Source organism: Parasteatoda tepidariorum, chromosome 4 (genome assembly GCF_043381705.1).
Source record: "Parasteatoda tepidariorum isolate YZ-2023 chromosome 4, CAS_Ptep_4.0, whole genome shotgun sequence".
Lineage (NCBI taxonomy): Eukaryota > Metazoa > Arthropoda > Arachnida > Araneae > Theridiidae > Parasteatoda > Parasteatoda tepidariorum.
In genome coordinates, this window is record NC_092207.1 from 20,143,047 (window position 1) to 20,159,004 (window position 15,958).

General features: G+C 29.1%; 1 protein-coding gene across 2 annotated transcripts in view; it reads left to right on the forward strand.

The window, feature by feature from the left end:
- The window catches only part of LOC107446515 (retinoblastoma-associated protein), a 54,151-nt gene extending 43,234 nt beyond the window's left edge, over positions 1-10,917 (forward strand). For both annotated transcript variants that reach the window (XM_016061190.4, XM_043042736.2), the window contains exons 20-24: positions 786-902; positions 2,032-2,081; positions 4,952-5,063; positions 7,599-7,738; positions 8,536-10,917. In XM_016061190.4, the coding sequence (XP_015916676.1) occupies positions 786-902; positions 2,032-2,081; positions 4,952-5,063; positions 7,599-7,738; positions 8,536-8,563 (447 nt within the window). In that variant the 3' untranslated portion in view covers positions 8,564-10,917. The remainder of the gene's footprint in view (positions 1-785; positions 903-2,031; positions 2,082-4,951; positions 5,064-7,598; positions 7,739-8,535) is intronic.
- Positions 10,918-15,958: the final 5,041 nt, after the last annotated feature.

Here is a 15,958-nt window from a genome sequence, read left to right on the forward strand (position 1 = left end):
ATGAAAGAAGTTCCTCAATCAGGAGTTCCTATATGTCTTTTTCTTTATTCAATATTTTAATAAAACCATATCAAATTCATTAAACCATAGCTGCCACCTCTACTGGATTTTCCAGTAGATTACTGGATTTTGCCAGTTTCTCTTGATTTACAGGTAAAATTCTACTGATTTTTGTACATTTTTCAAAATTTCCTAAAATTGAGAGTAAGTTTCCTGGAGAAATCCTTATTGAAATAGAATTTTCACACAGATTATTACTTGCTTGAATATATAAATAATTGTAATTATTACATAATGAAGTGAGCCTCATTTATAAAAATCAGTTTAAAACTTTTTTGTTCTAAAATTTTAAGTTTATTTTTATTCACAAGTCCCTTTTTTCCTTTAACTATCTTCCTTAACTTCCTTTAACTTTTAGAAAATCCTTTAGCTATTTTTAATGAATTAAATGTGTATTACTATTCAAAATTATGAGTAAACATAATGCCTAACATTTCAAGCTTATTTAATGTTAGTCAAGACAAGAAAATATTACAGTTTTTCTATTTTGATGACTATAAAAATCCCTAAAATTCCCCATGTGAAATATTTAGTATCTTTTGCAACAATTATCGTTAAATTTATATTATTTTGTAAAATCTACTGGATTTTTTCCCATCCATGTTGGCTGCTATGATTATACTATTTAAGATGTTAATGTCTCATTGTTTTTCTTTATTTAAATCTATGATTATTTATTTGTCTTTAATATGTAACACTAAGTTTGTAATTATTTATTAACATAGGTATATAAACAAGTTCTATCCAATGGAAAGAAGGAGTTTATAGTGCACTTTCTCAATCGCGAGTTCAGTCAAGAAATGCAAACTTATATCAATAGTCTATGTGGTAATAAAAAAGAAGTATGTGATATATGTTTCATTAAACTTAATATAATATTATTTTCTTTAAAAAGTTACAAATTTTGTTGAAATTTCATGTTTATAATGGGTTTTTCATATATCACTTTATTCAAAGCAGGTAAATTACAGTTTTGATATTAATTTACATGGTTGCACAATCTGTAGCCCGGAACAAATCGTCAATATTTACTTGACCACCTTGGATCTAATTGAAAAAACATATATAACTCACATAAAAAATTTTGTAATTGTTTTTCAAATTATTTTTTTTAATGAACTTTGTAAAAAAAATCTTTTATATTTTAATATTACAATATCATTATATTGAGATATTATTTCGAAGCATTTGAGAATTATTCAAACAAAAATCTGCATATTACAAGAGACAGTTTTGAAAGATTTTAAAACCCAATTTCGTTACAATAGTAATCATTAACTCCAGATACAAAGTAGGTAGCACCCATGGGAGGTTTGATTATTATCTTCTTATCTGTGGTGCACATTTCAGAAAAAATGTATCAAATCTTTAAAATTATTTCTACTTAATTTTGTGAACTATATTAATTATAAACTTAGCAAATTATTATTTTACTCAAAAAAGTAACATGAATTTTAGCTATTTTTGAATGTACTTGGGTGAAAATAATGGATTACATTTATGCTTAATTCAAAAATTTTCAATTATCTAAAATAAGTTTCTTGTAGAAATGATGGTATTTGATCCCGAAGAATTGAAATCAACATCATTAAAATACTTTTATGTGGGCATCCAATTCTACATCATTATTTGGGATACAATAAATTGATATGCAAGTGCCCTTAAGAATGTAAAAAGTAGAGAATAATTTATGGGTTATATTTAATTTTTTTTTTAAATTGTTTTTTTAGTAAAGTACATTTTCAAAACCTTGAGGTTAAATACTATAATTTACCGATAGGTTTTGGTAGATAATAAAGTATTATTAAAATTAGTATAAAATATTCTTATTACTATTCTTCACTGCTTTGTGTTCACATTTATTTTCAAAGCAGCCTATATTCTAGATATAATTTTTAAAATATAAATCAGACATATGTCCTTACTTGTAAAAGTGTTTTATGTATTTTTCACTTTTATCCTTCATTACAGGTTCTGTCTTCTACAACTTCTTCTCCTGTAGTTTTATCTCCTTTGTACAGGTGAATGTTTTATCTACTTTTATCATTTCAATGCATAACAGCGTTTTCTTAAATGACTGTGCTAAAAAGTAACTACTTTTTATTTTTTAACTACTCTTTATCTTAATTTTTATACAACTATCTTAATTTTTCAAAAATATATGTACAGTAAAAACCCATTCATAAGGCACACTCAATTATCCTATATCACTTTAGTTATTCAGGCAAAGTGTAAACGAGGAAGCTTGCAATTTTATTCTTATTCTTTTTTTTTAAATTATGTTTTCTCAAAATATGCATTAAATCTGATTCATATCTTATGATCAATGACTCATTAATTTTGTAATGTATGAATATCTATCTGGAGTTCATTAATCTCTTAAATATAAAGACTGTATCATCATCATCATAGTTGGCTAGACAGCCCAATGTGGGCTAATGCCTTCCTCTGAAGATTTCTCCATAACGACTACCAATTTATGCATGATCTCCGACTCTTTTCATTAATTACAAGAAAATCAGACTCCACCGAACTAGCTAATCTCAACTATGGTCTTCCCCGCTTTCTTGTTCCAGTGGCTCTAAAAATCAATATCCCGGTGTATAAGTCAACCCCCTATTTTTGATTATGAGGTAGTGAATTTTTGGCATATGATGTATGAAATATGATAAACCAAATATGAAAATTTCTAAAATTGAAAAACATGCAAGAAAATAAGATTGCAAAATTTTCTCAAGTTAAAAGTATTCCTCTCTGAATATGAGATACATTTGCCTTCAAATAATGATGCATTAACAAGTAAGTTTACCATTTAAATGATACTAGACGTGTTGCAAAATATGGATTCTAATGTTATTCTAAAATCATTTAAGAAGTTTGGAATTTTGAATTTTTTGGGTGAATTAAAGTCTTGATTTTTATGGGACTCAGAAGATGAAGAATTCATTGTAAAGTGGGATCTGTATGAAAGCACTGCTAACTTTATTAAATCTGATACAGATGTTGTTCTGGAATCTTTAAATATGCAACTTTATATACCATAAAGTTGCATATTTAAAAGTAACAAACAAACTTATCAATATGTTGCATTTTATGAAATACTCTTGAATAAATTCCCTGAACTTTCTTTATTCATAATTTTTTTAATACAATTTAAAGCATTATTTCTGGAAGAAAAAAAAACTATATTTACAGAAATTATGCTGAGAGAAAATGCAAAATTTATTGTTTAGAACTTATAAAAATAGTTTTTGAAAAGTGTACAATAATATCCTATCTCAGTTCAGAGTTATTCCTATCTCATTGTTTATAATGCATCAATATTTCACGACCAACGAATGTCCAATTTTATTACTGGTGTTTTAAGTAGATCGCTTGATTTTCTTAAAATTTTGGGGGTTTTAAAAGTCAACTTTCCTCAATATACGGTAACTATATAACACATATTTCATTTAGATCAGCATAGATTCTTAATAACTATCTATTATTTTTTTTTCATCTAACAGCTTAATGTTCTTATACTTAGAAAATTTATCTTCTTAAAGTATCCTTTATTATCCTCTGGTTTGTTTAGTTTCATTTTATATAAGAAAAAAGTGTTCGATCATTTTAAATTCTTATTTTTCAAAACCATAAAGCAATTTTTATTTTCATGTATGCTTTTTTTTAATATTTTAGATAAATTAATATTGTTCTCATTATAGCAGTAAATATATTACAAATAACGGACAAGGTTACCTCTCCACAGGGAAAATCTGGAAAATACAGGGAATTTAAAAGGCACCTTAAAAAACAGGGAATTTTGAGTTTTTCCTTGCAAACTAGGAAAATACGGGGAATTTTATTTCTTATTTTTGTCTTTTAAAAATTGACCACTCCAAGTGCAACCTATCGGATATTTAAGGATATTTCAAGTATACTAAACTATATCATTTACTTTAGCATTGTTTATTTTAAGTATGTTGAGCATTGTATGTTGAGCATATTATTTATTTTAAGTTTTTGCAGCACTTAATTAAAACTAGTATACTATCCCAATGTAGCTCACACAAAAGCACAGTGAATGTATATTTTTTCTTAATATATTGTTTATAATATCTACAGGGAAAACACAGGGATTTTTTTTTACAGATTTAAGTAACAACCCTGTGATATCAACACATCATACTTTGTTATGCCCTACCACAAACTCAATTTATTTTTCATGGTGCGTAGCGTTTTTAAAAAGCCCTTAAAGGTGCTTTTTTCCATTGGGTGTTTTTTAAAAGTGCTTAATTTTCCCTTTTCAAAAAGGATATTCTTATCTTTACCACGTCGATTTTCACCACGTATTATGCAAAAGTGCGCTTTTCATATTGTTCTATTCAGCGTTTTCACGATTCATTCAACCACAATCTATTTTGGCGTCCCGTCAGAACATAGTGTATGAAAGCGGTAATCATTTTACATGTTTGCTGAAATACTCACGAGACCCCTTGTGCGTGTCCTGAGTTATGTTCGGCGAGGTTCTTGCACTTTCATGTGCAACTCTGCTGCATTTTGTAAGATACTCTCAATTTCAGACTTCATTTTCCAACCTCTGATATCAAACCGAAAAATCTCTTGATCTTTTTATAGGGCTAATATAATCAAGAAAAGAATTCTTTGTCAGAAACTGATCATGATCATGTAAAGTCTTAAAATTATTTTTCATTTTATTAATGTATGTAGTGCTTAAAAAGTACTTAAAAGGTGCTTATTTTTTGTTGAAAAATTTGGCTATGCACCCTGTTTTTCTTTTTTTTTTTGACAGGGTCCTTTTAAAAAAAGGGTTTTGAAAATTCCTTTCCCTTAAACAATTTATTAACTTAGTGTGAATTTCTTTAATAAATGTGTTTTTTTATTATTATAGCTTGCCTGAAAAACGGAATCTCTTTGTTACGACTCTCACACCCTCACCTTTTAAGAACCCCAATGAAATAATATTTCGTAAACAATCTTTCAAAGTTGGTTCACTCACACAGGTAAGATTAAATTTTTGTATTCGGATAAAAACAAATCACGTGTTGCAGAATGACTCATTATATTGAATTTCTAATGAAAATCAAAATTGTGTTTCAGATTAACGAAATATAACTTTCATGCAGCTTTGTAGTTGCAGTAGGGAACCGATTATCCGGAACGATCGGGACCATCGATATTCCGGATAACTGATTTTTCTGGTTTTCTTAATCGCTGCAAAAAGCCGTTTTTTTTTTATAGTTAAACCCAACTAAAAAAAAAAATGGAAATAATCTTAAAAAGAAAAAACGATGAAGTAATACACTAATGATTATTTCCAAAATGATGGTGAGGTAAACATCTTTCAAAACAGAACGAAAAATCCTAAAATCTTATGAGGAAAAAATTATTATTACTTTTTTTAAAAATGGCAGGAAAATTCCTAAAATTTCGTTCCAGTTTTTTGGTTTTCCGGTTTTCTGATTTCCGGATAACGGGTTCTGTACTGTATTTTAATGTTAAAAATTATTTGGTGTTCATCTGCAGTTAGCTTATAAAAGAAGTTTTTATTTCTTTGCTATTAACCAAGGTAGCGAGAAACTTTTTTTTTTCCTTGGTAAACCCAAGTAAAAGTATGTTTTTCTAAGAAATATCAGGGTTTTTATCTGTAAAATTTGATTCTTATTGTTTTTTTTTCCAACAAAAACCCCAATATACCTGTTTTATTTTTCTCACTGTTTAGTCAAACCACGAACAAACTTGGATAATATGGTGTGTAGCGTTTTTAAAAATTACTTAAAGGTGCTTATTTTCGTTTTTTTAAAAGCCCTTAGAGACACTTTTTTTTTATTGAAGTTTTTTTTAAAAGTGCTTAATATTCCCTTTTCAAAAATGAAATTTTTTTCGTTACCATGTTGATTTTTATTGTGCAAAAGTGTGGTTTTCACATTGTTCTATTCAACATTTTCACAATTCATTCAACCACAATCAATTTCAGTGAAGCATCAGTCCGCTTGCGCAGCATATGCAAGCACCAATCATTTTACATGTTTGATGAAATATTTGCGAGTCCGCATTTGCGCCTACAGAGATGGGCTCGGTGGGATTCTAGCACTCTCATATGCGACTCTAACTCTACTGTATTTTGCAAGATATTCTTAATTTAAGGCTACATTTTCCACCCCCTGAAATCGAACCAAAAAATGTTTAGATTTTTCTTTATGATGGCTAATATAATCAAGAAAAAAGTTCTTTGTCAGAAACTAGTTATTTTATCATGGTCATCTAAAGTCTTTGAAAATTATTTTGCATTTTGTCAATGCATATGGTGCTTACTTTTCTTTTTGAGTGCTTAAAAAGTACTGTAAAGGTGCTTATTTTTTGTTGAAAGATTTAGCTGCACACCCTGGATAACATAACCTGAGTTTTTTGATATCACGAAAAAAATCTTAATTTCCTGTGCATTTGAAGTAAACTTGTAATATGTGTATGCCGCTGTAGGGAGATTTTATTATCGATTATGTCAACCTTCATCTATCAGAAGGTACTTCAAGATAGAATCAAGTTGACATGTCTTATATGCTAGTGAATTGGTATTTTAATATTTGTAGTAGTAGTTACGCCTCATTACTCCCCTGTCAAAATTTTATCTGTGATAGAATTTGATGAACGAATACCAATAGTTGATTCATGCTGTTTATTTATTTATAGCAATTTTGCTTATTATATTTTTTTCTTCATTTTTTGTTTATTGCATATCTCTCATTATTATTATTATTATTATATTGTTTATTAACTGGGAGACTTTATTTACTTTACCAGATTTTGTTTTGGATTTTTTCCTCTTTGAGCAGTACATTTTTAAGCAAATCAACTGTTTAAAGTGGATCATCCATCAATGTTGGCATGTTCATATCACTTCCGGAAGTCAACCTTCATCTATCAAAAGGTACCTTTTGATAGATGAAGGTTGACTTAGTCGATAATTATGGGGATTTAATTTTTGAGTATGTCAACCTTTATCTATCAAAAGGTACCTCATGATAGAATATCAAGTTAACATATTTTATATACAAGTGAATAGCCGGCCGAGCGGTTAGCGTGCCTGACTGCGAAGCCATTGGCTGCGGGTTCGAATCCCACTCTAGGCATGGATGTTTCTCTCTCTCTGTGCTGTCCTCTGTTGTGATGTGTGAATGTGACCCACCCTATAAAAACGGGTTTGTGGCAGTGTGTCGTGGGCAATGTTGCTCGCCTCCTTGACTTTGGTTATATATATACTAGTGAATTGGTATTTTAATATTTGTAGTGGTAGTTACCCCACACCGCTATAACAATTGGTAATTTTGTAATTGAACTCCAAAATTTTTGCAACTTTCACAGTGGACATACCACTCGTTTTAATTCTCTCTCAATCTTTGTTTCTGAGATTTTTAATCTTGAAATCAACCTTCCGCTGGACACTGTAATCTATAATTATATTTTATTTATTAGTTTTACAAAGTTTTATTGTTTGAATGACATGATGAAATTAATTGCTGTTCCATTGTTCTTTGCAGTCAACAAAAATGCTTCAAGATATAAATATTTCTTTGAATTCTTCACCTAGTCCTGTAAGTAGCTCAACTAAAGGTAAAAAAAGAATACAGTTTGATTCTGAGGAAAACTATTCAGAGAGAAAGAGTCCAACAATCAGTAGGTTAGTACATTAATGTATTAAATGTTAATATTGTATTATAGTTTGCAATTTTTTTCAATTCTAAGTTAGAGAGAAATGTCAAAAGATATTAAATCAAAAATTTTCTAAAAAAAAGAAATTATTAAGAAAGTTAACTTTATTAAATTAGTAAATATTGTATATAAAATTAGTAAATATTGTATATAAAATTAGTAAATATTGTATTAGAGTTTTCAATTGTTTTCAATTCAGTAAATATTGTATTAGAGTTTTCAATTGTTTTCAATTCTAAGTTAGAGAGAAATGTCAAAAGATATTAAATCAATAATTTTCTAAAAAGGAAAAAATTATTAAGGAGGTTAACTTTATTAAATTAGTAAATATTGTATATAAAATTAGTAAATATTGTATTAGAGTTTGCAATTTTTTTTTTTAATTCTAAGGTAGAGAGGGATGTCAAAAGATATTAAATCAATTGAAATCAATAATTTTCTAGAGAAAAAAAGAAATTATTAAGAAAGTTAACTTTATTAAATAAGTAAATATTGTATGTAAAATTAGTAAATATTGCATTACAGTTTGCAATTTTTTTTCAATTCTAAGTTAGAGAGGGATGTCAAAAGATATTAAATTAATTGAAATCAATAATTTTCTAAAAAAGAAAGAAAGTTAACTTTATTAAATTAGTTTACTGCATACTTTTCATTTATATTTTCATTGTTATTATATGATAGAGAATTTTATATATCAGGATTTTATCTATTTATATTTTTAATAGAACAAGTATGTATACTTATTGTATATCTATTTTTTTCCAGTGCCAAAAAATTCCTGAAATTTGATTGATCGAGGCTTCTCATCAACACCAGATGACTCAAAAGGAATTGAAACTTTTTAACTCCATCACTTAAACTTTTTTTGTTGTTTTGTTTAAATCAGTGAATCTGATTTTAATGAATTACTTTTATTTGTTTTTCTTTGCTTTAAGATGACTTTTTACTAATGCTATTACAAATATATATTCATATGTTTGCTTCTTTTTTTTATTATTCTAAATCTGCATATTTTTTGTTTTGTTATTTTTCAGTATTACATAATTGATTTGAAAACTTTGGTATGAAAGTTGTCATGGGTGTATGCGTAATAAAAGTATTAGCCTCAATCTGAGAGATTATAAAATTGTAATGCATTTTTCTAATATGTTTGTGAACTTATCATCTATGTCAATCTTTATCTTTAACATTTTAATTAGTATTCTCATTTAAAATGTAAAGAAAGTGTTTAATAGGGATGAACTAAAATTAATGAATTCAATGTGCTAATGAATGAACTCAATGTGCTAATGAATTTATGAATGAACTCAATGTGCAGACCCCTGCCTTCCTCAACTACATAATTATTATGAAAAAATTTATAACTATTTCCTAATTGATTTCTATAAACACCAAAATTATAACATAAAAATTCCAGAATGTAAAGTTATTAATACTAATATAATATATTGGTGTTCTATATTATAGCTGTTAATATTATATATTAGTGCATATATATTTATTATATTTTTAAAAAAAAAATTGCTTACAAATATTTTTTCGAGTGCTTAAAAGGTGCTTATTTCTTGTTTAAAAATTTAGCTGTGCACCCTGTATATAGTATGAAATAATTAAATTAGATTTTAAACAGGAAAAATTTGAAACAATTTTTTTTTATAAATATAGAAATTAGCAGATTATAAAAATTTATAGTTTATTATAAAATAATAAAAATAATCATATAACAAATTTAAATTTAAAAAAAAAGCCATTTTGTGCAAAATTTCAGTCATAAATATTATATGCATATAATATTATGATATGCATATTTTGAAAATATACATAATGCATATGATGGGATATGCATATTTTGGAAATATGTATAATTTGCTGTACTTTGTCTTTTAATTTTTAAAAGAAAATGATATTGTTCTTAATATAAGTAAAATTAAATTATTGTCAGTTGATATACATTATATACTTTGCGACCCCGAAAACAAATTGTTTTTAGAAAGTACCTCTTCTGAAAAAAGCTGGACACTGATATTGTATAACTTTTAGAAATTATTTTTAAAGGAATATTTATTAAATGTCATGCATGTTATATTTTTCTCCCAAAAATTTTTACAATATTTGTTTTGTTAAGAATATTTTTAAATTAGAATCTTTCAGTTGAATTTTCAAAATGCTTACTGAATTAAAAATAATCTAATAAAGTTCTGTGAATGGCATGTATTTTGATTAACCTACTTCCTTATCTGTTTATTTTTTAAATTTTATTTATTGACGAGCATTATTGAATGACAAACATATTTTAACTTAGTGTAATATCATTATTGTGAAAAATATTAAAACTTTGATACAGTTTTCTTTTTCTATTGTCTCTGAACGAATTTTAAAAATATTATTAAAAACATAATATTAAAACATTTGTTTGTCAGACTGTATTACAATGAAAAATATATGAATCTTCACGACAATTTAATATTCAATGATTCTTCAATGTAATAGAATGCTTCTAAATATAATTTTGAGTCAAACTTCAATTGTGCAAACTTGACAAAAGATGCAAATATCGAGAATACAAGTTTTTCAAACTTATAAGTTATCAGCAGTAGAATAAAGGATAATGAGTTTTTTAATGCATCTTTTTCAGAAGTAATCCATTTTTTAATTAAAATAAACAAGAAAATGGTTTCTAAAAAATAAATCGTTGTTTGTTTTAGAGTATGATATTTTATCAATCATAAGTGGACAATACCTTTCACTGCTTTTCCTGTGCCTGCTTATATCTTCAATAACTGTTTTTAAGCCAAACCACTCCCTCTTTAGAAAATGAAAGACTGGTGGTCATTGCGACTGACCAAACAAATAGACAAGAAATTATTTTTGGGGGAAGTTATTGTGTTTGCAGTTATGCCCTAATGTTTATGCAGATTATATTTCTAAACAGCTTTTTTGGAAATTTCTGGTATTGTTTCTTCTTATTGGGTATTCTTTAAATATGCAACTTGTAGTAAATGATTTACTTCTTGTTTCATTATGAAATAATTTATGCTTGTTTATCTTATGCATTGTTAATAACTGAGCTAACTTTATATATGTCCTGATTCATATAAAGTGAAATATTCTGATCATACTTTTCAATAAATTTTTGTAGTAAATTTATTGCTTGGATTTATTTTGTAGCAATGCTTACAATCAGAAGGAACAAAATCCACCACTAAAGGTATATAATAATCTGCTGAAAGATATACAGTAAATAAAATGTGAATTTTTACTATCCCGTCTATGTGCCCATTCTCGTTTTGCAAGCACACTTCTTGACTTTAGCGTTTTTCTTCTGCTTTTTGAACAGAAGATAAAAATTTTCTTTATTATCAGTTAGTTGATTATCCGTTCATCATGTGAGATAAAAAAAAAAGTAAATAATCAATAGATTGTTGTTAATCAATCCTATAAGATTGTGGACAAAAATGAAAGATATATAGATGCCTCATGGTGCATAGCGTTTTTAAAAAGTGCTTAAAGGTGCTTATTTTCGATTTTCATTTTTTAAAAGCCCTTAAAGGTGCTTTTTTCATTGGGTGTTTTTAAAAAGTGCTTAATTTCCCCTTTTTCAATATGAGATTTTCCCTTTAACGTGTTGATTTTCGCTTCCAACCCTCCCTAATTGATATTTTTTTAAAGTGCTTGAAAATATTTTTTGAGTTCTTAAAAGGTGCTTATTTTTTGTTGAATAATTTGGCTATGCACCCTGTGCCTGCCAAGTCTCCTGTTTTTTTAACCAAGACTCCTGTATTTTGCTACTGTCTCCTGTTTACCTGTATATTCTTAAATTTCTCTGTATTTGTTGAAGAAATTTAAAAAAAAAAAAAATATTGGTGATAAAATATCCACTGGTGGCAAAAATACTTCTCTTATTCCTCAAGAGGTGGTGTTATTGCCAGTACTGCAGTATTTTGAGTGTTAATAGTTTAAATCGAGCTTCGATGGCTCAGGGGATAGAGCGTTCGTCTTCCAATGGGTGAACTTAGGTTTGAAACCCAGCACTGACTGTTCTATACCAATTCCACATCTGGCTTTCACCGATCACAGTGCTATCTTCAATGGTAGATGGATCACTGGTTAGAGTCCCCTTGTCGTCAGGCTAACCGTGGATGGTTTTCGTGGTTTTCCTCTACATGTAACTGAAATGCGGGTTAGTTCCATCAAAAAGTACTCCCTGAGGCAAATTTCTCCCCATACTTGATACAGGAGCTCCCTTGTTTTTCCGATTGGATTCAAAATTGCAAGGCAATGGAGTTGAACATCAGTGGTCGTAAACCCAAAATTTGGTCTATTAGTGAAATCTCTGTTATTTTATTTCTCCAATGTTGGCAGGTATGTATATATGAACACAATTAATGAAACTAAAATTATTCTAGATATTTTTGAATTCATAAGGATTAAGCAAAACTCGTTTTTACAAGTACTGGTTGATCTTGTCAAACTACCTCAATTAAACTATTTTCTTCAGTAATTATTCCTTTGAGGAGAGATGGGACTGTAAAAAGCCTATAACCACAGTTTCTGTCTTGGGTACCTCTATATGTTTGGAACCTATTACTGCAGTGCAAATCACCCCAATACCAGCAGTACCTATTACCAAATTTAATTTAAAAATCATTTGCGTCGATAGTAGTATGATGTTTTTTTACAGTTCTAAACGAATTAGTTCTTTTTCTCCATTAATTTTGTTTTTTTTTCCCCAATTGCCTATAAATTTAAATTATTTAGTTTTACAGAAATATCTTCATTAGCATAGCTATATAAAATAAGCAAACTCGTGATCTTAGATAAACTTGGGAATTTCAATTCGGTGATGTATCCTCTTTATGTCACCCATTTGGATTATTAAGCTTATCTGAGCAAATAAAAAAACAAATATTAAAAAACGGGCAATTTTATTTGGGTGATGTATCCTCGGAATGCCATCAATATAGATTATTAAGCTTATCAGAGCAAGTAAAAAAACAAACATAAAAGAATGATGAATTTTAATTCGTTGATGTATCCTCTGTATGTTATCCATGTGGATTATTAAGCTTATCAGAGCAAATACTAAAGAACGGGGAATTTTAATTCGGTGTTGTATCCTCTGTTGTATAGAAATGGTGTTTATCACTCTAATATACAGTCGGACTTCTATTTAACGAACCATTTTGCGAATTTTTCTATTTTACGATTTTTTTTCGAGGAACCCAGAACATTTTAGAAATTTCTTCATAAAATAACTTTCAAATAGCGAAGTGAATTTCCTATTTAACGAACATTTCTTTGAGATCTACTTTTCCTATTTCCCAAAATATTTCAGAATATTTCAAACTTGTTAAAGCATTTTATAGGGGAAACTACTTTGAATTGATTTTCACAGCCATTTGACTTTTAGAGAGAGCAGTAAAATCTCTTTTTCCTTTTGGTTTGCATTTCATACAGGAATTCATTCCAAAAATCAATTGACGAGAAAGCATAACAGAAGTTTCTAAAGCATGGAACTATGATGTTACAGATCATACTATTCATAACAGTTTTGCTAAAGCTGGATTCTTAGCGCGGAGAATTTGGAAAATGGGGACGATGATATTCTTTTAGAAGAACTTAAAGAAATGTGGGTACAGCCGAGCAAGAACCTCGAAATTAACGATGATGTACTGATTATAATTTTCTTTTTATTGATTCTGAAGCTGTAACCACAGAAACATAAACTGAATCAGATATTTTGAACAGTGTAAAAAATAAAAACAATACAGCAATAAATTCTGAGGAAGGTAAAGACGGAAATGATAAAGAAATTACCAAACCTTCATATGATGAAATGTTAGAATCATTCAAAACGATGCGATAGATAATAATTCACTAGATAATGGTGTATCTAGTATTGGGAGTACAAATTAGTTCGGTCCGTTTTCAAAAGATGGCTCTGGCTGTTATTAATGTTTCATAGTGACAGTTGGTTTCGGTGGTTTCAGAGAGGTTAGACACCTGTCAATAATATTCAGTTTATATCTCTGAGTTTCATACGAAAACCCTGTTTTTTACTTTGTTGAATATGTCAAATTTTGTGGTAACTAAGCAGCATTTGCGGGAGGTTTTATGTTTCTGCTTTAATTGGAAGAAAAGAGCAGCTGAAGCGCATCGAATGCTTGCAGAAGTTTATGGTGACAATGCTCCAACTGATAAATCATGTATGGAATGGTTTCGACGTTTGAAGAATGGTGTTGTATACTATGAGCTGCTACAACCTGGCGATTCCATTACGGGCGATTGGTATAGGCTACAGTTGAGTCGTGCATTACGAGAAAAATGGCCGGAATACGAGCAAAGACATGACAAAGTTATTCTTCTGAATGATAGTGGTCGGCCTCATGTCGCAAAAGTCAAAAAAAATTTATTTGGAAACGCTCAAGTGGGATATTTTACCGCACCCGTCGTATTCACCGGGCATTGCTCCTTCTAATTACTGGTTGTTCACCGGTTCACTTTATTCGCAGAAATCGAAAATTGGCTCCTAACTTGGATCGCCTCAAAAGACGAGACATTTTTTTCGAGATTGAGTTCGAAAATTGCCTGAGAGTTGGGAAAAAGTAGTAGCCAGCGATGGACAATACGTTGATTAATCTGTTCATTCATTTTGTTCAAAAGTAAATGCATTTTTGACCACAAAAAAGAAACTGGCCGAACTAATTTGAACTCCCACTAGATAATGGTGTATCAATTGCTACTTTAATGATGTATAGCGTTTATGAATTCAAAACCTGTTTTGTGTTTAAGTATTTCAAAAGGTGATTTCTATTTAACAAAATTTTCATATAAGGAGCTTTGCATCGGGATTTAGCGACTTTGTTAAAGGTCCGACTGTATATATATGTACTTGGTTACATTAAGGGCCACATTGTGAGCCCCCTAATTGGCCCATAATAAATTCCTTTGATCTATCTTCAATTCAGTACCCCCACAGGTATTGATTTGTCATGGGAACATGGAGGACTTTGAGACTCGACAGATTTAACATGCACCAGTCACCATTTACCACACGGGGAGTCTTCAGCCGGCAGGGATCGAACCCACGACCTCTTTGACATGGGCCCAGTGCCCTACGAACCATGCTATTCGGGCCCAATTATTGCAGATGGTTTCGAAAATTTGTTTTGATAAACTACATGAAAAATTGCTTGGTAGAATTGATATCATAAAGGTTTTAGCTCCGTAGATTTCCGATTAATGCTGAACGGGAAAAAGAAGTGCAAAATACATTACAGATATTATAGACACTAAAATATAGCCTGCCGATCAATTGAAATAAATATTGGCTTATAAATTTAATTACTGTTGCATATGAAATGAATTTTGTTATTACTGCAGTTAGATGCTTCATAAACCGAAAACATTTTAATACTTACTACAGAGCAAATCAAATTACCGCCAATTGTTCAGTGAGTTCCATTTAATTTTTTAATACATTGCTTTGTTTTCCTTCAGTAATTTTAGGAATTTTAAACAACTTTTAAGGGCAACCCTAACTCTAACAGTATAAAGTTAATTTATTAATCTTCCTAGATAAGTAAGAGCAGACATCAAATTTTGAAAATAGATGAATACCACGGAAAAACGAAGGAACACTACACTAAAATAAATAAAATACAAATGTCAACAACAAATCATATAACAAATGTTTAGTCATTGTTTATTGGGTTGTTTTGTTTGAACGAAATTTATCAAACTTCCACTTTTTCATATAACCTCTTAGCCATTGGGATGCAATGATCACAATGTTGCCCAGGGAACGCCAAACGTGGAGGCGAGGTTATTTAATTCTCACTGCTAAAACACTAAGATATTTGATGGTGTATAAAAGGTCATTTTTATTTATATCGCGTGTATCTACCATTATCTGTAAAGTTTACCATTTTTTAAATTTTGTCATAGAACCAAATATGTACTAAGAACATTTTTTTAAAACTTTCATTGAAAAGTCAAAAACTGCCTTTAGAAGAAGCATACACTAGGTCTTAAATAGCTGTTTATCTAGTGTTTAGCAGTCAAAATAGTTCCCCAAGAAGGCTGTCGTACATTTTTATAAATAGCCAGAACAACAACAGCCCCCCGAGGAGTAAAAGAATCGTTGATTCTGTACATTCCATGTAAATATATTCTCACAGGGTAGATC